Here is a 24,225-nt window from a genome sequence, read left to right on the forward strand (position 1 = left end):
CACCCATGGTAAACACGCAATACGATCTTTCTAGTAGGGGGTGGGATGGTGATCCAAACATCCATATTATTTATACCAAGTATATTATTAATATTGGATCGATACTAGCATCATTTTCACAAACATTGTATCAACAAACATACAATGTTGATATTGTTACTTTAAATCAGATCGATATAAACATTTGCTGTATCACCCACCCTTAGAATGAACAACTGGTTAAGATCTTTCGAGTGGGTGACGATGCAAATACCAACACTATCGATACCAAAGGTAGCGTTTGAATCTAATTGATCCGATCTTGAAACAGAGCAATAACAAATGAAATCGATACCAGCATTTGTGGTATCGTCCACCCGATGAATAAACTACTCTTCTGGTAGGAGGGGGGTCAACCCAAATGTCAAACGTGTCGATACCAATGTTGTATCATTGTTATTTTGTTGATACTTTTACTTTGTTGATATTGTTATTGTATTGTATTGTACCAAAAACCCTTACTATGGTACTACAATAGCAGCACACCGGCATCTAGTATTGTCTCAGCTAATACTACCACCTGCTGTTGTGAAACGATACTGCAGTTGACTCCTCATCAACACGAATCTACCAATAACACGCACTGTACAGTATAATAAACCTGTCATACTTATGTAACATAATACAGCAGCATACGTATTTCAAGTCATTGCAGAGAATTCACCGTTTACTTGCATATAAACAGGTGAGGAAATACAGAAACTGACCACTAGATGGTGGCATTTACTCACTGTCACATCAACTGGTAACCGAGAAAGGCGTGATACAGTATACACAGTATTATTCTTTCCACATTTTATCAATTTCCATACATACCCACAGAAAATGAACAATTGTGGGTATCTTATTTTTTTCAATAATAATAATAATAGTAATGAAAATATGTATGTATTTGTGTATTTATAATATTCGATATTATATATTTTTTATATTACTATGATTATATCATTTGTTTTATTTATTTTTTTTAACAAAATGAATAAGAATAACAAAATCAGAATAATGAAAATTTACTATATAATGTAATAATAATTAATAATAATACATAAGTATTTAATAATTACTAATAATATGTCATAATTACCATTAATAATAAGACTTCTTAGTAATTTTGATAACAATAATACAAAATACAACAAATAAAACATTTTTAAAAAATTATTATTACTGATATTGATTACTGTAAGTTTTATTATAAGTATTGATATTGTTATCATTATTCTTATTGTTATTATAGCAGCACAGCATTTAAAAGTGCGATTTCTTTATGTAAAGAAACGAATCTGTCACCATACCTGTGAGTAAAACCTGTAAATACATGGGAGACAGAAATGAGACATATGTCTTTCTAATCTATCGTTCATTTCCATATATCCCAATAGAAAAGATATATAGCTATGGGCATACACTTTTAAATTACTGTTATTAATATTATTATTATCCTTAAAGGTGCAGTTTGGGGGCGTTCATTTATCCCGCAACATCATACACCAAAAAGTATTTTGGAGAAAGGCGTTCTACAAGTAGAAATGTGGTTTATTATTATAATTATCATGGATAAGACACAGCCTAGAATAGAATGTAATAGTTTGTGTGGTGTACTGCTGTGCTGTATACTATGTCCTGTGCCCCTCCTTTCGCTAGCAGTAGAACAGACAGCACATGTACATCATTGCATTTGCATGCAAACACATTCTCCCTGCAGCCTTTCTCTCCACGCATCTTTCAGCGAGCTCGCCGATTGACGGATGAAAACTTTCCGCTTGGCAGCAGTGCGATTCTTGTAGAGAAACAATAAATCTCCTTCGCGGTAATTATAAGGTGTGGTTCCGATGAGGGAACACTGAGCAGAAGTCAGTATTTCAAAACACGCATACGCGCGTAGTCCTGCAAAACAGCGAACGCGGTAGAAAACGGATTACGTAACACTTCCTTTTGGCCGTAACCTTGTGATACTTTGCGTTGTTTGTCGCTTGAATGTGATCATGCTTGAGATTGTCTGGCTTTCAATTACGTCATCTTCCCCCCCCCCCCCCATGCCTATTTATGAAACGGATCTTTAGGCTTTCAGAGCAGGATTGACTGTATGACGTGCATGACGTCATGGCTGTTACCCAACAGGAAGTGGAACAAAATGGTTTCTTTTGCGTTTTTTTTTTTGTTATCCATATTGTCACTTGTTGATATTGTATATACAATTGATATTGTTGCTTGGTGTTGTACTGATACCAACATTTCCAGTAGTAAGATCTAAATAGTGGGGGTGGCTGGATCGATCCAAATACCAATAGATACCGAGATTACAGCAGTATCGGACCGATACTAGGGTGTTGAGCTCGGTAGTTCTCTTCTTTGTTTTCACAAATACCTGTGTGTCGTTTTGTTGTTGATATTGTTACATGGTATGTAATTGATACCAAAATCGTCCACACTTGATAATACACTACTGGACAAGATGTTTCAAGCGGGATGGGTGCTTCAATGTAAATATCGAGTGAAAAGTAGCGGTATCAGTATCAATGGCAATGTTGATTAATATCGATATTTACTTGGTTTTTCTAGCAGGGGTGAGGGGATCGATCTAAATATACCGTAAAAAGCATTGGTATCAGAGATGCTGGCCTTGTATGTACCTGGTATCAGATCGATATAAAAATTTGCATTATCACCCACCCCTAGAATAAACTACTGGATAAGATCTTTCTAGTGGGGGTGGGTGGGGGGGGGGGGGGGCAGATCAATCCAAATACTGAGTAAAAAGTATTGGTATCAGCATCGGTATCAGCATCGGTATCAGCGATACTGGCCCAACTTTGCAGTATCGCCGACCCCGAGAATAAACTAAGAGGCTTTTCTCTTTGGGGTGGGTGGATCGATCTAAAAATCAACTAAAAATGATCGGTATCACTATCGGTATCTGCAATGCTGGCTCTGTATTTATTTGGTATCTGATCAATAACAAAAATAGGAGTATCGCCCCAACCTGACAATAAACTACGAGATCGCTCTATGAGTGGGTGCATCATTCCAAATATCGAGTAAAAAGTATCGGTATCAGCAATGCCAATTGGTATCAGAGCAATACCAAAATTTGCAGTATCAACCAACCCCAAGAATAAACTACTGGATAAACTCTTTTGAGCAGGGGTGGGTGAATCTATACCAATATCAAGCAAAAAATATTAGCCTTGTATTTACCTGATATTAGATTGATATCAAAATTTTCAGTATCATCCAACCACTAACAACGACTGTATAAACTCTTTTTAGTAGGGGTGGGTTGATCGGTCCAAATAGACAAAAAAGTACCGGTATAAGTATTGGTATCAGCAATGCTGGCCTTTTATTTATGTAGTATTGAACTGATACCAACATTTACAGTATCACCCACCCCGAGAATAAACTATGAGGTCTTTCTCGTTGGGGTGGGTGGATCGATGCAAATATCGAGTAAAAAGTATTGTATTTATCTTGTATCGGAGCGATACCAAAATATGCAGTGTCCCCCACCCCCTATATTAAACACAACTGGATAAGGTCTTTCGAGTAGGGGGTGGCGGATCAACGCAAATATCAAGTAAAGAGTATTGGTATCGGCGATACTATCCCTGTAATTACAGTACAGCATTTTGGATAAATGCCAAAATTTGCAGTATCACACAATCCCTAGAAAAAACTACTGGACAAGCTCTTTCCAGTTGGGCTGGGGGGATCGGCCCAAATACAAAGGAAAAAGTCCCGGTATCAGTATCGGCAATACTGGCCCCACCCTGGGAATAAACACTAAGTTGTTTTTAGTAGGGATGGGCAGATTGATGCAAATATCGAGTAAAAGGTATTGGTATCAGCGATGCAGCCCCGTCTTTACCTGGTATCGCAGCGATATCAAAATTTGCAGTATCCCCTAACCCCTATAATAAACTACTGGATAAGATCTTTCAGGTAGGTGTTGGTGGATCAATACAAATATCGAGTATAAAGTATCGGTATCAGTATTTTATCGACGATGGTGGCCATGTTATTACTTGGTAGAAAATCAATACCATCATTTGCAGTATCACTGCCCTCCAAGGATGAGTGGAGTAAAAAGCATTGGTGTAAGTATCACATTGTGGCATTCATACAGTAGTAGTAAACAGTCACGTCAACAGGAAGTGGAAGAAAAAGGTGGCGTTTGCTGGCCTGTCATCTCCCCAAAGGTGTTTGACGGGCTTGAGGTAAGGGCTCTTGAGTTCTTCCACACCAAGCTCATCCCACCAAAGGTTCCCTGCAAAGCCAGAAGAATCCACATCTTGTTTGCGTTTTAACACGCACCAGAGCTGCAGGAAGTACAGTACGTGTTAAAAGCAGTAGCAGCGCAGACGAGTTTGAGCAAGCAGATGATGGAGTTGTAAGGAGGGAAAGTGTTGCGCCAACCTTCTTGGCGTGTCCACCGTGACTCATTGGCAGGGTCATGTCTGAACAAGATGAAAGTTACCCCGACATACATTTCAGTGGAGGTCACGCTGACAGGCATAACATGCTGCACAATGCATTCTCCTCACACATGCTCATGGTTTTAAAATAAAATAAAATAAAATAAAATAAAATAAAATAAAATAAAATAAAATAATTTAATTTAATTTAATTTAATTTAATTTAATTTAATTTAATTTAATTAAATTAAAAAATACTTTTTAAAAAGTGAAAACATGTAAATAAATAGAGAGACGAACAATAAACTAATAAATAAAAGATACAGGACAAGAACATACTAATTAGTTAATCCACACAACTCTCCCATTTATCCCAGCTTGGATCCAGCACTGGACATTTCCCATGGCTGGGTGTTGGCTGGGAATCAAACCCCTGCTGTCTGCATGAAAGGCCGTACCATTACGGGGCTAAGGAACGCCCGATTAAGTCATTCAATCCTAGCCATTTTTCAAAAGACAACCCCGGCAGACAATTTTGAGTGATCTTTCAAGGCACACAGAATATTGTGTTCTGTGGCTATATAAACATAGAACCACCCAAAAGAAGGATTACACTCCCGTCTTTCATCAGAAAAAAAAAGTTAGTTTCTACCTTTTTCCGTTCTTTAGTAATCATCAGTACAACATAGGTAAGTTTCAGGAAAATATCAGTTCCCAACTACAAAAGGGAGAAAAACAGCTTTTTGTGAAAAGATACATTTCAAGCATAACTTTCACTCCAGACTGTGACCAACATGCTAACCACTAGACCACCGTGCGGCCTGGTTCAGTTCCAAATGTGAAAATTGTAAATAGTTAATGGTGTTATATTTGTAAATAAATTGCTATTTTGATGCAAAACAACAATTTTTGTGTTGTTTATGTGGTGGTATAGTTGTTTAGATGTTTGAGCTGGCACAAAAGCAAAAAATATTTGTGTCAAAGTGAGAGTTATGCTTGAAATGTATCTTTTCACAACAAGCTGGTGTTCTCCCTTTTATAGTTGGGAACTGATATTTTCCTGAAACTTACCTATGTTCTACTGATGATTACTAAAGAACAGAAAAAGGTAGAAACAAACTTTTTGTTCCTGAAGAAAGACAGCAGTCTAATCTTTCTTTTGGTAGGTTCCATGTTAATATAGCCATAGAACACAATATTCTGTCGGCCTTGAAAGATCAGTCAAAATCGTCTAAAATGGGCGCCACTGAAGGGGTTGTCTTCTGAAAAAAGTCTGGGATTGAATGAGTCAATAACTACAAAAAATATACGATTACAATAGGCTTTTTTTTTTAAGCCTTTTTACAAAATGAAAACCATATATGGAGTGGTGCCTCGGTTTTGGTTCCAAACGGTCCAACCTAAAATCTTTCCCATAGGAAAATCATGTAAATCTGATTTAAATCCGTCCCAGACACACCAAAATATGAACAAAAAATACATTTTATGGCAAATAATCCGACTCTTACATGCAGAAAACAATGCAAAATAATGATAAGCGACGACCGGAAAGGATTGATAAAGACTGAACATTATTTTTACCTTGATTGAAGACTCTTGTGGGCGGAGATGAGGAGGAAGAGAAGGGACTCCATCTTGGTTTTCAATGTATTCTCAGTAACAATAAATAAAAGACACATGACGGTATTTATCCCGCCGTGGGTCCGGCACCGGACATTTCCAACGGCCATGGCTGGGAATCCAACCCCTGGCAGTCTCCACCATTACACCAGCGGGGCTAAGGAGCACCTTGTTAAATAACAAACTCCAGATAAACGATATCAGACTTTGCGGTTGTCATCTTGTACACGTCATTTAGTTCGGTTGAACTGCTGCCGAGCCTTTAAGAGTCCTTAAAGAGGCCCCATAGTGTCTCAATTGTTTATATGATCTAACACACAACTCCTAAAACACAACTTTTAGAGCGCTTGATCATCTCAATTGAATTAAACGGAAACAAAGGATCATCCGAAACCTTTTAGAGGTTTTTTTGGGACTCGATGATGAGATTACAATTGGCGGTAACATGGATTCACATGAAAAAGTGTTTGATGCGTGCATGAATGCATGCGCCGTCGTGCTGAGGAAGCATATTTGAAACAGGTCGGAACTTGGCCGGTGACTCACTGGCTGATATTTTGGAAATAGGGCGTCCCCCACCCCACCCACACACAGGAAAATGCATCACAGTACATGCAATGGAGAATAATCCTAAATGTTAACTTCCACAGGTGCTTTGATGGGGGCGCTTTGTTCCTTTTTCGGACCACGCAGCAATGCTTCTAATCGCGTTCACACTCACAGGGAAATTGTGCCAACTTGTTTCCGCATTAAAGGATGCGTTTTGAGTGTTCAAACGCTTCCTACCTGTTTTTGCCGGCATTTGTCTGTTTGTTTGTGTTCAAAATAACTTGAAACGCTCTGAATGTCTGTCGGAAATGGGAAACGGAAGAACTGATTACAATTTGGGGGCCATCCGGATCACGGTCTGGATCCAGGAATTTTTTAAAGCATTCTTTCATGGGACACACACCTTCCAAAAAGTTCAACTTTGGTCTCATCAGACCACAGAGTATTTCCCCAAAGGTCTTGGGGATCATCAAGATGTTTTCTGGCAAAATTGTGACTAGCTTTAACGTTGTTTTTGTTCAGCAGTGGCTTTGGTCTTGGAACTCTGCCATGCAGGCCGTTTGTGCCCAGTGTCTTTCTTATGGTGGATTCATGCACACTGACCTTAACCGAGGCAAGTGAGGCCTGCAGTTCTTTGGATGTTGTTGTGGGGTCTTTTGTGACCTCTCGGATGAGTCATCGCTGCGCTCGTGGGGTCATTTTGGTTGGCCGGCCACTCCTGGGAAGGTTCACCACTGTTCCATGTTTTGGCCATTTGTGGATAATGGCTCTCACTGTGGTTTGCTGTAGTCCCGAAGCTTTAACACTTAAAAAAAAATTGTAAATAACTTAACAAATTTTAAGCAAATGCATATCCATTTTGGAACTATTATTGTATTAAAAAAATAAGATACAGTTTGTTTGTTTCTTGCCCACAGTTTTTACATGTTTGTTGTTTTTGTTTCATTGTCTTTCAATGAGCGGCGACCCGTCCCACTTTGTTCAACAGTCCTTGAACGCACCGTAGTTGTTTCTTTCTACAGGGCAGCTAGACTTATACTATTTATTTTTGTCGCTATTTTTTCACCTCACATTTGGTCCCAACTGCTGATACTGTGTGGGAAGGCCTAAAGGTCCAGCTTGTTGATGTTAATAATAATATTAATAATAATAATAAATAAATAGCATTAGATCGCTATAATGGACGCTGGAGGATTGTGGGACAAAAAAGGTTAGGGACCACTGCGCTACATTCAGGTATCAAAATAAATGCTTAAACACTAATAAACATGCATAACAATACTAACTGATGCAAATGTATAACCCGCAAGGCATGCTGGGTAACTTCTTGTTGGGGAAGTGTGTGCGTGGGCTTCCAAGCGTCTATTTAAAACATGCTGAACTGTGAATATGGGGGCATCCGTTGTAATTTGATTCTTTTCGGTATGCAGCCCTCAGTAGAAAACCCCCCTGGGTTATAACGCCACTGGCAGCCATGTGTAAATATTGCACACGAATAGCGGCAGCATCACGTGCGTGCAACCATTGCGGTTGTTGGGCGTCTTTTCTCTGCCCTTGCATCAACCACGCTCTGCGAAACCGGTTGAGTCGTTTACCGTCTTTTCTTAGAAGGAAATCGAAGCGCCAAACTCCTGCCAACAAAGCGATGACGGATGCACAAACAAAAAAAAAAAAAAAAGAGAGACGGGGTGATATAACTGCAGCATTATGCAACTCACCATACTCAGTTATCTTCCTTAATACGCTGGCAAACGCCGTGTTTGCAGGAAGCCAGACGGACGCGTCGCAGGGCAAACGTAATCAAGCGAATCATGCAGTTACAAACAGATGTGGACGTGAATACAAAATTCCTAAATGAATAAACGACCATGATTGACTGAGGCTTAAGGTGGCGTCATGGAAATCTCCAGGTTCGTCTCACTTAACGGCGAGGGTGAATGGCGGTCTGCTTGTGGCTTATCCGGGTGACAAAACATCCTCATTTCACGCATTAGCGCTGGAAGTCATGTGCTCAGAGGCCTTTACTTTGAAGGGCAGGCCATGTCAGGTCAACGCAGAGAGAGAAAACTCCGACTGAGTGTTAGGGCCACCTTGAAAAAAATAAAAAAAATAAATCGGCGCTTTCAAGAAAAGCGTAAATTTACGGGAATAAAGTCGTACATTTATGAGGAAAAAAAGGCGTAAATTAGCTAAAGTGTGTTATTTGTACGAACTTTTTGTCCTGTTTTTCTTCAATTCTTACAAATATTTCAACCTTCTTCTCCTCGGAATATTATACGTTTTTCCCAAACTAATTTTCCCACAATTGCAAATTTATTGTTTGAGTTTATTTCTTACATTGCGACTTTAATTTTTTTTTTAAACAGCATATTTAATATTAAAATTTTTATTGTTTCTCTTAAAATTATGACTTTATTCGCCCACAAAGTTTGTCTTTATGCTCTTTTTTCATTTTTGCTGGGTTTTAAAAAAAAAAAAGAAGTTTAACTGTACTGTATTTTTACAACTCTTACTGCAGAAGTACAATTTGATGCATTTAAGGATGCTTGGATATCCCACAAATGCATCTGCACTTAAAACAAACTTAAATGACTTGGTGTCTTTGAATGCAACTCTTCATGGCTCATAACAACACGGTTAAAAGCGTCATTCAAATGTTGTGATACTACAATCAACAAAAATATAAACGCAACACTTTTGTTTTTGCTCCCATTTTTCATGAGATGAACTCAAAGATCTAAAACTTTTTCCACAAACAAAATATCACCATTTCTCTCAAATATTGTTGACAAATCTGTCGAAATCTCCTTTGCTGAGGTTATCCATCCCACCTTACAGGTGTGCCATATGAAGATGCTGGTTAGACACCATGATTAGTGCACAGGAGTGCCTTTGACTGCCCACAATAAAAGGCCACTCTGAGACGTGCAGTTTTATCACACAGCACAATGCCACAGATGTTGCAAGATTTGAGGGAGCGTGCAATTGGCATGCTGACCGCGGGAATGTGAACCAGAGCTGTTGCTCGTGTATTGAATGCTCATTTCTCTACCATAAGCCGTCTCCAAAGGCGTTTGAGAATTTGGCAGCACATCCAATCAGCCTCCCAACCGCAGACCACATGTAACCACACCAGCCCGGGATAATGGCTCTCACTGTGGTTGGCTGGAGTCCCAAAACTTTAGAAATGGCTTTATAACCTTTTCCACACTGATAGATCTCAATTAATCTGTTATGTTTTAACACAGGGCCATGTACGGTAGGTTTGGATTTTTTTCCCTCCAATATAATAATATATAATAATAATATTTAAGTGTGACAAACATGCAAAAAAAAAAAAAATGAGGAAGGGGGAAAACACTTTTTCACCCCAATGTATAAGTAATTGTGTCCTGTCATTTATCTTTTTTATCATTTATCTTTTTGTTCATAAAAAAAAAACAGTAAAAATGGGCATATTTCACACCCAGTTGCAAATGGTGATTAAGTGGTAAACTGTGATCACCTGACCGCCCCAGTTTTGACCTGAAAATGATCACCCCTTATAATACAAGTAGCATGAGGCACAACTGGGATGGGTCAATAAAAAAAAACCGACAGATTTTCTTAATAAAACAGTCATTTTTTTATTGTCTGAAAACTAAAATCGTCTGAACAGCACATTAACAAGGGCGTCGTTAAGATATTTTCTCCAAGGCTCAGTGATGACTTCCATACTGTACACCTGACATGTACACGGCATCTCCTTCAAATCAAACATGTCAAGGAAAAAATACAAATAAACCCGGTCGTATAAAAAAAAATCAACAAAAAAGGAAATCTTGTACAATCACCAAGTATTTTGGTTTGGTTGTAAGCCACAAAGAAATACCTGATGGCATCAGGTGACGCACGAGGAGGCACGACAGACAAGACAGAACATGAACATCCCATAATATACTCTCTCCAGCACTGTGGATAACGTGGAAGGTTGTTTTGTTTTGTTTTGTAAGGACGTGTTGGAACGCTACGATGCGGTTAAATACGATAAACTCCATAACTCAACGGTCTCTCTGTATACCAAACACAAACAAACCAAAAAATGGCTCCATTTCCAACTTCCTGTTCCTGTCTTCAACTCTCGCTCTTCCCTTTCATGACCCCCCCCCCACTCAAAAAAACTTGCTGAATTAAAAGCATGGGTTTAAGAAAGTGGTTTGATGATACGGCATGCACATCATGCAAAGAGCCAAACAACGCATAAAGGAGGAAAATATAGTGTGCATTTTTAAAACAAAATCATAAAGGGCAATGAAAAAAAAACAAAACAAAACAAAACAAACAAAAAAACAGACTTACACAGCTTTGCGTCTTTGGTTATAAAGTAGGTCCAACAATTTTTCACAGCTTTTTCACAACCAAACCCCCTCGATGAACCCTGCCCCCCTCCCCCGCCCCACATAGACAAAGACAATGAATAAACGTCTTGAACAAAACCTGCCATATCTCATTACTGTACATACCTTCTTCACTCGGAATACTTTACAAAATATACATTCAACTCAACTGGGCTTTAGTGTTGCAACTTATTGCCTACTTACTTATTTACTTACTGACTTACTTACTGGTACTTGCTTGTTTGCCAGAGACCACCACAAAAACCTGACAGATTCCAAACAAAAAGAAGTTTAGCCTTTTGTGACATTTTTTGTTCATGACATTAAGAAAAAAAATAATAATAGCAGCCCTGAAATAAATAAATGCTAAATACTACAAAGTGAACTAATAATAATGAAAAGTATTATGAGAAAAAAGTACAACAAAAGTTTTTGTTGCAGCATATCATGAAGGAGGCACTCGGCTCCGCTCCTCCCTTCTGTCACATGAGTGGTCCGTGCTGGATTCCCCTCCCCCGCACCATACGTGTGCTATGGACGGCGTGTTTCGCCACCAAGTGGCTTCCAAGCAGCCAAAAATTACAACGGGTGATGACGGCGTCTGTATTTTGCCTTAAAAGGAGCCCATTTAACATGGAGCGTTATTGCTGTCATGGCTAACAGGATCAGTGGACAAGGATGTGTGTGTCGGTGTGTATGTGGGGAGGCAGGGATCACGCCGAGGTGATGTTGGGCTGATGGTGGCCGCTCTGACTACCCTCGTGGTGCGCCAAGGGGGCGCTGCTGTTTGTAACGGCCGAGTGTTGCTGCTGCTGCGGTGGTGGGGGGGGCGACGTGCTGCTGCTGTCGCTTCCACTGCTGCCGCCCTGGCTGAGCTGGCTGGTGAGGTGGTTGAGCTGTTCCGAGTTGGCCAACGACTTCAGCACGGCGTTCTCGCGCTCCAACATGGAGTTCCTCTCGTAAAGCTCCTTGATCTGCTCCTTCAGCACCTCCACCTCCTCGCGGACGGCGTACATCAGGTGGCTCTTCACCAGATCCTACACAAACAACACAGGGAATTCATATTCGTTATTATGATTATTATATTATTACTGAAAAGTGCCTGCTTAACATGACATACAGCAGGGGTGTCCAAACTTTTTCCAGCGAGGGACACATACCAAAAAAGGATGCAAGGGCCCCTTTGACATTTTGGAAATACGCTAAGAAGTTTTGTATACCGTATTTTCTGGACTATAAGTCAAGCTTTTTGTCATGGTTTGGCTGGTCCTGCGACTTATACTCTGGAGCAACTTATACTTGTATATGCTTTCTTTTATATATATATATATATATATATATATACTGTATATATATATATATGAAGAAGAAAATACATCTCAGTTTTGTAATATAGGTGAAAAAGTCTATTATTAGTATGAACTTCGGTCTTTGCTCATTCCCCATTTTTGTTGTCTTTTTTTTTCATTTTCCAAATATTTCCACATTCTTCTTCGCTGTTACTTTTCTTCTTGTAATATTCCGACTTTATCTCCATGATATATATGACTTTGCTATAAGATTATAATTTCCCCCCCCCCCCCCCAACCTAATTTTCCAAAAATTACAAATTTGTTTTGTTTTGTTTCTCATAAATCTACAACTTTAAAAGTTGTCTTTTTTCCTTTCAGTTTAACTCCATGCTACTAAAATGACATTATTTTTACTCAGAATATTACAAGTTTATTCTTTTTTTTCCTTGTTAGACTAGGTTTTGACTTTTTCCTCATAAAATTACAGCTGTATTTGCCATTTCTGCTATGTTGTTGTTGTTGTTTTTTTGTTTTTTTTTTTATTCCCAGCTATTTCAACTTTGTACATTTTCCCGTCATAGCATTTTGTCTTTATTCCCATAAAATGATCGGGACTTTTTCCCAAGCTAAGTTTCCATAAATGCCGGCTTGAGGGTAGAACTCACCATGGCCTGCTCGATCTTGTTATCGATGGCCACTACGCTGGCGCCGGATGCACTGTGGAGGGAAAAACAACACATGAGAAACAGGTCTTTTGCATCAGTGCCCCAGTGACTAAACGGGTGGTGGACACAAGGTGATGCATTGTAGTTATTGCTAAGAGACCACAAACAAGCAAAACATCACTCCCCCCACCCCCCACATGAAGTCACAAATAAGGCAATGCATTCAAACCCAATATACTACACATTAACACTCTAAAAACACAAAAAAGTTCACATAAAAACTTGTAATAACGCCCTAATAAAAAAAACAAAAGTATCAACATGAATTATGTTGTGCATTGACTTCAGTTGTACAAACATCATAATTGCTTACATTTCTGCTTTGGCAGGAGAGAAATTATTAATAGCAGACACGATGGGTGTCTGTAGCGCTGCCATGTACATACACACACACACACACACACACACACACACACACACACACACACACAATCATGACTCATTATTGCCATCAGGGGAAAACCCTTCAAGTTCATAAAAACACACAGGTGCATCTCAATAAATTACAATGTTGAAAGAAAAAATTAAAATGAAACCAGTACAACATTACATAATACGTAGTATTAAAAAAATATATATATATATATATCTAATTGTAATTAATATACATTATATAGATCAGGACTTCAGCTCAAACAATGACACTAATGAACTTATTATTACTTAACTCCATCCATACATCTTCTATGCCGCTTCTCCTCATGAGGGCCGCAGCTATGCCGGAGCCTATCCCAGCTGACTTCGGGCGAGAGGCAGCGTACACCCTGGACTGGTCGCCAGCCAATCGCAGGGCACATATATACTATTTATGACAACTTCTCACATTTTATGAGCTACCCAATTTGGGGGTTTTATGATCGGTAAGCGATAATGAACAACAGTGATTTCCCCCTGCATGTAGTCCATCTCTTAGAATAAGAGTTTCACTGAAATAAATGAGCATTTCAAATATATTGTAAATGTATTGAGATATACCTGGAAATAAGCATAAAAAAGAAAGCAATAAACCCTGCTTAAAACTGTTACTTGTGCTCGAGTAGCCACATTTGAGGCATGTCAAATAATAGCGGATGACTGTGGAAGAGATTCACGGTGAATATGGAGCCATGTTTCAGCATTTATCATATGCTCTAAAACCCAGTCAAAACAACTTTTACTTGACATTTCTCTTTTCATTCATGAAAAAAAGGACCACGGAACGGCAGGAAGAAAGCGTGGCCGCTGGGGGGAGCTCATGACGCATTACGGTACACAATCAAAGTAAGACGGTTTAGTTGTGTAGTTTTTATGTTCTAAACAGCGCGGGAGTGTAGACGTATTAAAGCAAAACACGTCGGACTGATGCGTGTGAATATTGTTAGAAAAGATGACTTTCTTGCGCACATGAATGGTGAGCATCCACAGCATGACGAGCACACGTCCTGCACGTACACACACGTCAACACACGCACGCGGTCTCTCTCTCACACACGCATCCACACGTCATGCCTCACTTAAAAGAATACGACTACACAAACTCACAGACGTCACTCATAAGTGAAACAACGTTACGTAAAGAAAATAAAGGTCTGATTTTACCTGCCGCATCTCGCCCGGTAGGACATCAAGCGTCCCGAATAAGTGGGAGAAGATCCCGGCGAGCAAGGCAAACTGTAGCTCATTCTGCACCGCATCTCGGCAGCTCTTCAAATGCTAGTTTGCCAACGCGCCACGACTGACTAGTCTGTGCTGTGTATCCAACAAGCACAACACTAAAAAGGCTGTCTTTAAAGGGCAGCCCGCTTGGTCACACTGGGGAGGCAAGCAATGAAGGGGCGGAGTTAAGAGCCGGCCCCGCCCCCACTGCATGAACTCGTGGGTTCCTAGCACAGGTTACATTGGGGCCGATGCCGATACCAGCCTGACAAAGCTAGCCCGGACTCCAGAGGCAAACATTTTGTTATCTGGTTGTGATGCCATTCAACTGCAAAAAAAAAAGGAAAAAAAAGCATCTCATTCAAGGGTGGGCCAAAGTGCGGCCAGGGGGGAATTTGCAGTACCGTGCAGAAATATAAATTAATCAGGAAAAAAACAGCAAAAATTGGGAAAATACAGTAAAAATAAACAATGCAAAGGGGAAAAAAAGCTGAGCTGTTGATACTAACAACACAAAGTTTTGTCTTTAAAATATCCAGTAGATCTCTGCTAGTATTTTAAAAAAGCTTATTTTCGACACTAATAAAGCCTGGATTATGCGGCTGTGTCGCTCATTCCTCCCCTTCTAAGGCCTCCTAGCGATGTGCAGCTTCATGCTGAAATTAATTAAATTGATACTTCCGATACTCTTCATGCTCTAAAATCGATTCCCAAATAAAAATATCAATACTTCTGATAATTTCAGGTCATGTATATCACTACCAGGAACATAGTGGAAAGTAACTAAATGATTGAGACCTTGTCGAAATGATACGCAGTTGGTGGGAACTACTTTTTCTTCCGCCTGAGTAAGTGCGTAATGCGTAAGCACAGCGGCACACTGCTCTGTCATAGAAGGCTAAAATTATTTTACTTATTTTCTTTTTTGTTTAAAAACACCATTCTCACATATTTTACATGATTTTGTCCTGTGTTTTTTCTGCTGTCGTATATTAGCTTGGCTATATTGTAAATCACGGCGCTACCTAACTATATATCAGGGTTTACAACAAATCAATAAATGACTCTGATGTCTTGTATTCTTCATGCTATGATTTCAAATTTGCGACTGTTTCAAATTTACCAGACACATTAAGTGTATTTGTCCAAAATATCGGTATCGCCGATAGCAGCCTGAATTTTATTCAGTATTGGATTGGAAAGAAAAATCAGTGGTATCGCATATTCCCATCTCCTCCCAGCTTGACGTTTTACTCCAATAGTGTCTCTCTTAAACTAATTCAATAACCAAAGATGTATTTAAACGTCCTATAAGTCTTTTAAGAAGTGATGACGCAAGTGCACGATAAAAGAGGTGACTTTTCAAGCAGTTTTAAGCCATAAAAACAGACACAAGGTGGCAGAAGTGCATTTGATAAGCGCTCGGCATGGATCTTTTACATGCATTGATGTGCTCGGCAGCAAGGAGGAAGTGATAGAGCGTGGAGGTGTGCAGCGCGCAGAAGGTTATACATATTGCAGGGAAATTTTAACACGCGTGCACACAGTTTAGTTCCAAATGTGAAAACTGTAAATTGTTCATGGTGTTAGATTTGCAAATAAAGTGTTATTTTGATGTAAAACAACCCTTTTTTGTGTTGTTTGTGTTGTGGTATAGTTGTTTAGAAATTTGAGCTGTCACAAAAGCAAAGACATTGTGTCAAAGTTATGCTTGAAATATATCTTTTCAAGCTGGTTTTCTCATTTTTCTAGTCAGGAACTGATATTTTCCTGAAACGTACCTATGTTCTACTGCTGATTACTAAAGAACCGAAAAAGGTACAAACAAACTTTTTTTCTGCTGAAAGACGTGAGTCTAATCTTTCTTTTGGTAGGTTTCATGTTTGCATAACCATAGAACACAATATTCTGTGTGCCTTGAAAGATCAGTCAAAGTCGTCTAAAATGGCCGCTACTGGTGGGGTGTCTTTTGAAAAATGGCTGGCTGGCGACCATTCCAGGGTGTACCCCGCCCGAAGTCAGCTGGGATAGGCTCCAGCATGCCCCCATGACCCTAATTAGGAGAAGCGGCATAGAAAATGGATGGATGGATGAATGAGTTATAATTGTTATTGTTGACTCACGACAAAGGAAGCTAACAAGCTGAATGCATTATAACACAATCCAGGTTTAAACCTGATAACATGCCTCATGCACTTATTCAAGCATTTCATATGGTAAAATGTACAGGTACACACCACTTATGTATAGTGCTGTCACGAGACTCGATATTGGGTGCACGAGAATGAGACGAGACAATATTTTAACATTCCCTTTGAGAAAAATACAATGACAAAACGTAAGACTGGACAAAGAGTTTTTTTAAATTTAACTCAGTCACAAAACAACATGAAATGTTTTATAACTAATGCATGCATGACCTAAGTATGAGGCTTTTAACTGTTTTTTTTTAAATTATAAGCTTTTGTTACAAACATGAATTTGTGGAATTAAATATGCGTATGAAAATAGCTCTTCAAAGCATTAAAACTAGTATTGCATGACTAACAATATTGTTCGAGTCAGGTCCCTAATCCAATAAAAGAAAAAATAGAAAAATGGGCATGCAAAATACTTTTAGGGTAGGACTAATCATTTGACATGGTTGTAGATCAATTTGAGATCGACCCATATGGGTTTTTCAGGACCGATAAATTATTAGTAGTTAAAGAGGCCGATAACCGATATTGGGAGCAGACATTCATTTGCAGTAAAAGTGTAAAAATTGACGTACAAATGCTGAATAATACAAACACTTAACTTCTTTTAGCTGCCTAAAGCATTTTTATTTAACCAAACAAATAGAAAAATAGCTCCAGAAGAACATGGAGTTCCTAGAGTCTTAGAAGTTGAATAAGAACTTAAAGAAATAGCTCACTGAAATCTTTCCACAGTAAATAAAGTAACATTTATATAAAACTGATCCTTGTTTTAAGTTCAAACACCACAAAAAGTACAGGGAGTTAACAAGCTCAGCAGCAACTCTTGTCACGTTAAATAAAAACTTATATAATAGCTCCCTGAATTTTTTTCAGCCTTCATCTTAGCGTAACCTGCAACAAAACAAGGCCGAATTGAATTTCTTCCTCTCTCACAATCACACACACGCAGGCTTCTACATTCATGGACTGTTTCCACATGGATATTACCAACAGCGTTGTTTCAAGTGATTCACAGACATATCGGGAGCTACTGCGAGCTGGCAAAGCTGCCGCTTGTGTTTACTCCGCTCTTAACGTTATGTTACTGTAATAGTCGTCAGCTGGAGAGTTTTTCATGGCACTTTCACACACTATTCTCCACATTACATACATTCTCCCCACTGCTAATACATAGTCAGCCTTCTTCCAATAAAACAAGTGAATTGAGTGTCTGTCTCTCTGTCTAGTGCACGTGCGCACGCATGCACGCACACACATGCGCGTCGCAGCCGGCAGGAGAGAGAGGCGCGTCTGAGCCGAAATAACCCAGTGTTAAATTGATTTCTTGATATCGGACAGTAGGATTTAAATAAAGGCCGATTTCGATATACGTCAAAATTCCAAATATCGGCCCCATCGACCACTAATTTAAAATAACTTTTTTTTTTCAACAAACACTCTTCAACGCAAGTAATTAATTCACAGTCCCTGATATAAACAACCAGCGGTTAAGCAGCACATCCCGTGAAAGCTCCCCGCACCATGACGGCAGTCCGGCAACAGTGAGGGGGAACTACCACTGCTAAAACATTTTTCTTCTCACCTGAGGATGAAACGTTTTGAAAGCGCTGATGCATGTGGGCATGCTGACAGCAAGGTGAAGGTGTTGCATTCCACAGTGCTTGTCTGATTTGGGGGGGGCCGATAAACATAGCAAACACATTCCTCCCTTAAAACTGAGCATTTACACATCTGCGCTGATGGGAGAGAAGAATAGCCAAAAAGCCTCTGCAAGAAATGTTTTGCTTTGTAACAACAGCAATAGAGACAAAGGATCCAAATGAGTCCAGCAAGTGACTGAGATTCTCCTTGGCTGAAGGCAGGCAAAAACCCCTCATGTAATTTGTTGCTATTCCGTGTCCAAGGAAAACAAAATAAAGCGTACATTTTATTCAGGAGGGTGGACATGTGGTGGTTTATATAAGGACCACTTGCTGCGCTGACCCCGACACGAGTCTCACACACGCATCCTCACAACAGAACCTTCAGCACCGGCAAGACGGTACATTCCATCTCTGGACACCTCGGCCCCCGAGGTCAGTGCCGCTAAAGTCAGACATCTGTGTCAGAGCCAGCATCATGCTGTGACACCACACAGCAAGGTCCCGCAACGAGGACCGGAGGGTGTCGAGGCAACTGGTTTCAACAAGGTTTTGTGTTCTTTTACAACTTTGTTTTTTGCCTTCAGGAGACCACAACTGTAAACAGACTTCACATACAGTATACTGTAGACGCCATCTCTGTGGACATGTCACATGATCCTCCAGAAATCAATGAGCTCTCCACTAGGGCACAGATGCACCGGCACACGTCCCCGTCCCAAAGCATACAAATATTCCCAGTGGGGGGGGGAGGCAGCTGAATAAATTAGCCCTCAGTCTTTCAGTGCTAACACCCCCCCACAGTGAATTGATTTCAAAACAAGAGTGAAGCACACTCATCACTGATCACTGGCGCTTCCTTTTGTAGATGTAGTTTGACTAGATCGCCAGATGATGTCAGCATTGTTTCCACTGTGGCAGAAAAGTCTTCTCTAAGTCAGGGGTGTCCAAATTTTTTCCACTGAGGGCTGCATATTGAAAAATCAAAAGGACATGGGGGCCCACTTATCCTTTTTTTGATTTTTTTTGTATTTTTATTTTTTTAAACCAACCCATGTCGATATGCTGAGACGTTTTTATATTTAAAGAAAAAAAACTGCTGATCTAGATGAAAAACTTGACTTGTACACTTTTTTGCTGTTTTATTTTTACAGTTTTCTTTTACAAATATTTAAACTTTCTTTTTGTACATTTTTTCCTCGTAATATTATGACTTTATTCTCATAATATTTAAACTTTGTTATCATATTACAACTTTTTCCCAACATAACTGCAACTTTGTCTTTGTTTTGTTTTTGACTTTCCTCTTAATATTTTGTCTTTATTCTTGTAAAATTACTGCTGTTTTTTTCATGTTTTGCTGTTTTTTTTTTAATCAAGTTTTTTTCTTTATATTTTTAGAAAGTGCTGACAGCTGCGGGCTATAAGTGGCCCCTGAGCCGCACTTTGGAGAGCCCAACTTATCAGGTGACAAAGAGACTAGTTCTTAACAGGGGTCACATTTACCTATCTTGGAAGATAAATAAAATAGAGGCAGGGGTAGCAACTAGCTTTCAAACAGGTTTTAAATATGAGGCGCTGCCCACAGGGGAATTTTTCAGGTGAAAATTGCAGAGTATTTTATCATTTCGGCTTTTCATCCACACGGTCCCGTCACGTGACCATAAGAACAACGACGGACCACAGAGCGACTACACGTGGAGCAGAGATGCATACGCAGTTACACCCGTCAGATTCCTGCTTTTGTTTGCTTGTAGAGGAAGATGACAGGCTTATGCACATGCGTTCTTTCTTCTTCTATAGCAGGCGAGGGCCACATACTGAAAAATGAAAGGATACAAAGGCCAATTTAGCAATTAGATATGCTAAAAGTTATATAAACTTAAAGAAAAAAAACTGCATCTCTGGTTTGTGATGAAGTTGAAAAATCCAATTATTAGTACCAACTTCAATATTTCCTGTTTTTTCTTCTATTATTATTTCAATTTAATTTTTCAAAAGTCTTTTTTCTTTAATATGTGAATCGTATGCTACTCAAATCACATTCATTTTCCTCAAATTAAGTTTATTGTCTTAAAATTGTGACTTTGTGAGAATACCACCTTTTTCCTCTTAATATTTTTGCCTTTATTTAATATTTTTCCCCCCCATTTCTGTCTGTTTTTTTCCCCTCAGCTATTTGAACTTTCTTCTAGTAAATGTTCTTCCCATAATTATGACTTTATTCCCATAATATTTTGACTTCATTCTCGTAACATTATAACTCTTTCCGCAACCTAACTTTCCAAAAATGTTAACTTTATTCGTTGTTTTGTTTTTCATAACATTTCAACTTAAAAAAAAATAAAATATATATATATATATATATATATATACACACACACACATACATACTTTTTTGTCTTTAATATTTCAACTATTTCAACTAAAATGTTTTTTCCTCATAAAATTACAACTTTTTCTCATTAGATTACAACTTTTTTTCTCTTAATATTTTGACTTTATTCTTGTTTGTATTCTTATTCTTATTGTATTCTTCTTTTTATTTGGCTTTCTTGTTAAATTATGTTTTTAGAACGTGCCATGGGCCAATAAAAAATAACAAAAAAAAGCCGGGGGCTGCAAATGGCCTCCGCCCCTTCTATAATTTGTGTTTCACGTGATCCTGTCTGTGTCTGTTTACAGCGTCACACGTAGGTGTACCTTATGCAATTACATCGTTTTCACCCAGTGATCAGACCTGAAATCGTTCCTGTGTGAATGTGACTATTTACTGATCAAACACTGTGTGGACGCAATTTTTTGCTGTACAATTCATGCGTAGTACGAGGTATGTATGAGTAATCAGAATTTGAACTGAAAATATTATCAACAGGTCATATACACACAGGCTGGCTCTATAATTCTATACACATAAACACCCCTAATTTCCATCCACATTTGCATCCTGAACCCCAAATATAAGGTAAATAAATAACCTTGACAAATGGCGGCTGTCCTGATTGTACCATGAGTGAGGTTAACAGACAATTGCAGGATGCTGGGAGTATGTTAATAAGTGCCTCTGAACACTGGAATTGTCGGATGTGTTGTCTACCAATGAGGTGGTCAAAGCTCAGACAATGGAGACTAAACAAAATATGACCTGCAAGAGTGACGACTGCTCTGTGGATGGAGGTTTTATTTGTCCTTTCACTGAATCAAGAGTTGTTAGTAGGTGTGTCTGCTGCCCCCAAAGTTTCCTCCAAAACATACAGAAGGAACTGTCCCACATTCTTACATAACCTCCAGACTTGTACGTAAACAACAACATACTGTATGCATGTCTCTTAGCCCACAGGACATCCTCCCAAAGGACACAGGGATGTTGGGGGGACATGAGAGGGAATCAAAGTGCTTAATTAGTCAATACGTTGATAAGAATCAACATTTCTGAGAATGCGGATGAGCTCGAGCAATCATGTTAAATGGATTATGAGAGGTCTTGTTATTTCAGACTCCTAGTTCTGGGACAGGAATGTTTACAACTCCCGGTAGGAACATAAGCTTAACGCTACCGCTCCACCACTTGGGCTCCCAAAGACACGGCATGTTCGCTGTCGTGTGACGCAAAGCCAGCTGGAGTCCATGTTTCCGATTCTTCAGTCTAAACTCATTAGCACTGTCCAAATGGTCTTTTACCTAAAACTAGGACTTAAAGGAAAAAACCCTCTATCAATGTTTAAAGAGTTCATATACATGCTGTGATCATGCATTAACAGGTGCATTGATGATAACATGCAATACTTACAGTATCTTTCCATATTTTGGTGATTTAAAACATTAACGGAACTTCTTTCCTAGGCACATTGATTTGACATAGCCCATAGGAGCTAACGCTACTACCCTCAACAACAACAGCATTGAAACAGCGACGACACTTCCAACGTCTGCTCTCATTGGCGAGAAATACTTCAATATTGCGAACAAGCGTATTCCTAACTAGGAGTCATGTAAAATCAGAGCAAAAATACAGAATAGATGCGCCCTTCTCACATGTGGAAATCGTTCAAATATCTATTTCAGAAAACGCCATTACTAACATAGTCCATCATAACGGAAAAAAGTTCAGGAAACGCTGAGAAGCCACCTTTTTCGGCGTTTGCTAACCAGCTGTCCAGCAGACACGCTCCAGTCAATAGTGAGCAACCAGAAGCACAAAGTTAAAACATTGTTGGAACTCAAAAATGTGAAATGCAGCCACCTCGAAGAATGTCCAACGATGCTCCACGGGGGGCTTGGATGTGAGGCTTACTAGCTAGCTAGATAGCTTCTAGCAGTCCGGAAATAGTGCGTAAAATACAGCTGAAAATTGGTTACAGAGCTCAAACAGTGCAGCAAAACGATGAAGGACATATGCAAGAATGTATTCATGCACACTGATTGGGTTGTTCTACTGCTAAAGAACGGAAAAAGGTAGAAGCAAACTTTTTTTTCTGATGAAAGACGTGAGTCTAATCTTTCTTTTGGTAGGTTCCATGTTTATATAGCCATAGAACACAATATTCTCTGTGCCTTGAAAGAGCAGTCAATATCATCTAAAATGGCAGCTACTGAAGGGGTGTGTTTTGAAAAATGGCTGGGATTGAATGAGTTAATTGTGCATAATTGTATTTGAAGAATGCGCCGAGGGCCATTAAAAAAACAGCTGCGATCGGCACTTTGGACACCCCTGTTTTACATGATATCGGTGGTTTGTTGTGAGGTGCATGTGTGACATGACTTCTTTTCATTTCAATTTCAACATTCAACTGACAGTTTTGTTCATTGCTCGATGTCCGCTGAGGGAGTTTGCTAAATGCTGAATGCTAACATCTATATTTGCAATCGGACGCTGTCAGGGGCCATGTGTGCTCAGCAAACTTTCCCTGTATATGCACAGGTTAAATAGCATCAACATTTCCAAAGATAACGTTGACAAGATGTAAATACAACCTCTAAAAACAGTGGGATCTTTCAGACCTGCAGGCCGTTATGTAAGTGGTTACATTTTGGGGGACGGTCAAGATGATGCTCATGGGTTCCTCCATGCAACTTCCAAAGTCCTGTTAGGTGTAGGATCAGCAGTTTGGCACGACGTACAAAGGGGTGTATCTCAAGCCCTGTAATCCGTTCAAAATGATGTGCTCAATGTCTTTGAAGCGGGATGCAATTGAATTGGGCTGGGTCTTCCGTGTATGCCCCACAGCCTGTTAGTAAATGTGTTTTTCATTTTTACACAGGAATGTGATTCCAATTGTGCCAACTGAAGTATTTTGGACAACAACCAAAGCACACATGAAAGCCTCATTGGGTGTTACATAAACGGGTGATACCGTGTGGAAAAATTGCACCTCTTGCAAGTTCAACCTTGCAGATGACTTAAAGGAAAATTGTACACAGACCTGTTGCAGAATATATCATAACGACAATCATTACCTTGAACAATGAAAATAACCAGAAGGACTCAAAATCAGCCACCAAGTCAGTAAAGTTGTATTTGTATTTGTATTTGTACTTTATTTATCCCACAGCGGGGAAATTTACTTGTTAGAGGAAAGAGTAAAGTTGCAGTAAAGCTGTGTTGTACCTCAAAGTGAAGACGTACGTAAATTAGGTAACCGTGCCTTGTTAGCAAGCGCAGGAATGGGGATTGTTAATTATTTCATTTATCTTAATTGCACAATTCTCCTCTGCTCTCTGTCGCACGACACG

General features: G+C 39.3%; 1 protein-coding gene across 2 annotated transcripts in view; it reads right to left on the reverse strand.

Moving 5' to 3' along the window:
- Nucleotides 1-10,224: 10,224 nt before the first annotated feature.
- The window catches only part of tsc22d2 (TSC22 domain family 2), a 35,035-nt gene continuing 21,034 nt past the window's right edge, over nucleotides 10,225-24,225 (reverse strand). For both annotated transcript variants that reach the window (XM_054789992.1, XM_054789991.1), the window contains 2 exons: nucleotides 12,957-13,008; nucleotides 10,225-12,036 (listed from right to left, as the gene is read on the reverse strand). In XM_054789992.1, coding sequence (XP_054645967.1) covers nucleotides 11,713-12,036; nucleotides 12,957-13,008 — 376 coding nt within the window. In that variant the 3' untranslated portion in view covers nucleotides 10,225-11,712. The remainder of the gene's footprint in view (nucleotides 12,037-12,956; nucleotides 13,009-24,225) is intronic.

This window comes from Dunckerocampus dactyliophorus, chromosome 10 (genome assembly GCF_027744805.1).
Source record: "Dunckerocampus dactyliophorus isolate RoL2022-P2 chromosome 10, RoL_Ddac_1.1, whole genome shotgun sequence".
NCBI lineage: Eukaryota > Metazoa > Chordata > Actinopteri > Syngnathiformes > Syngnathidae > Dunckerocampus > Dunckerocampus dactyliophorus.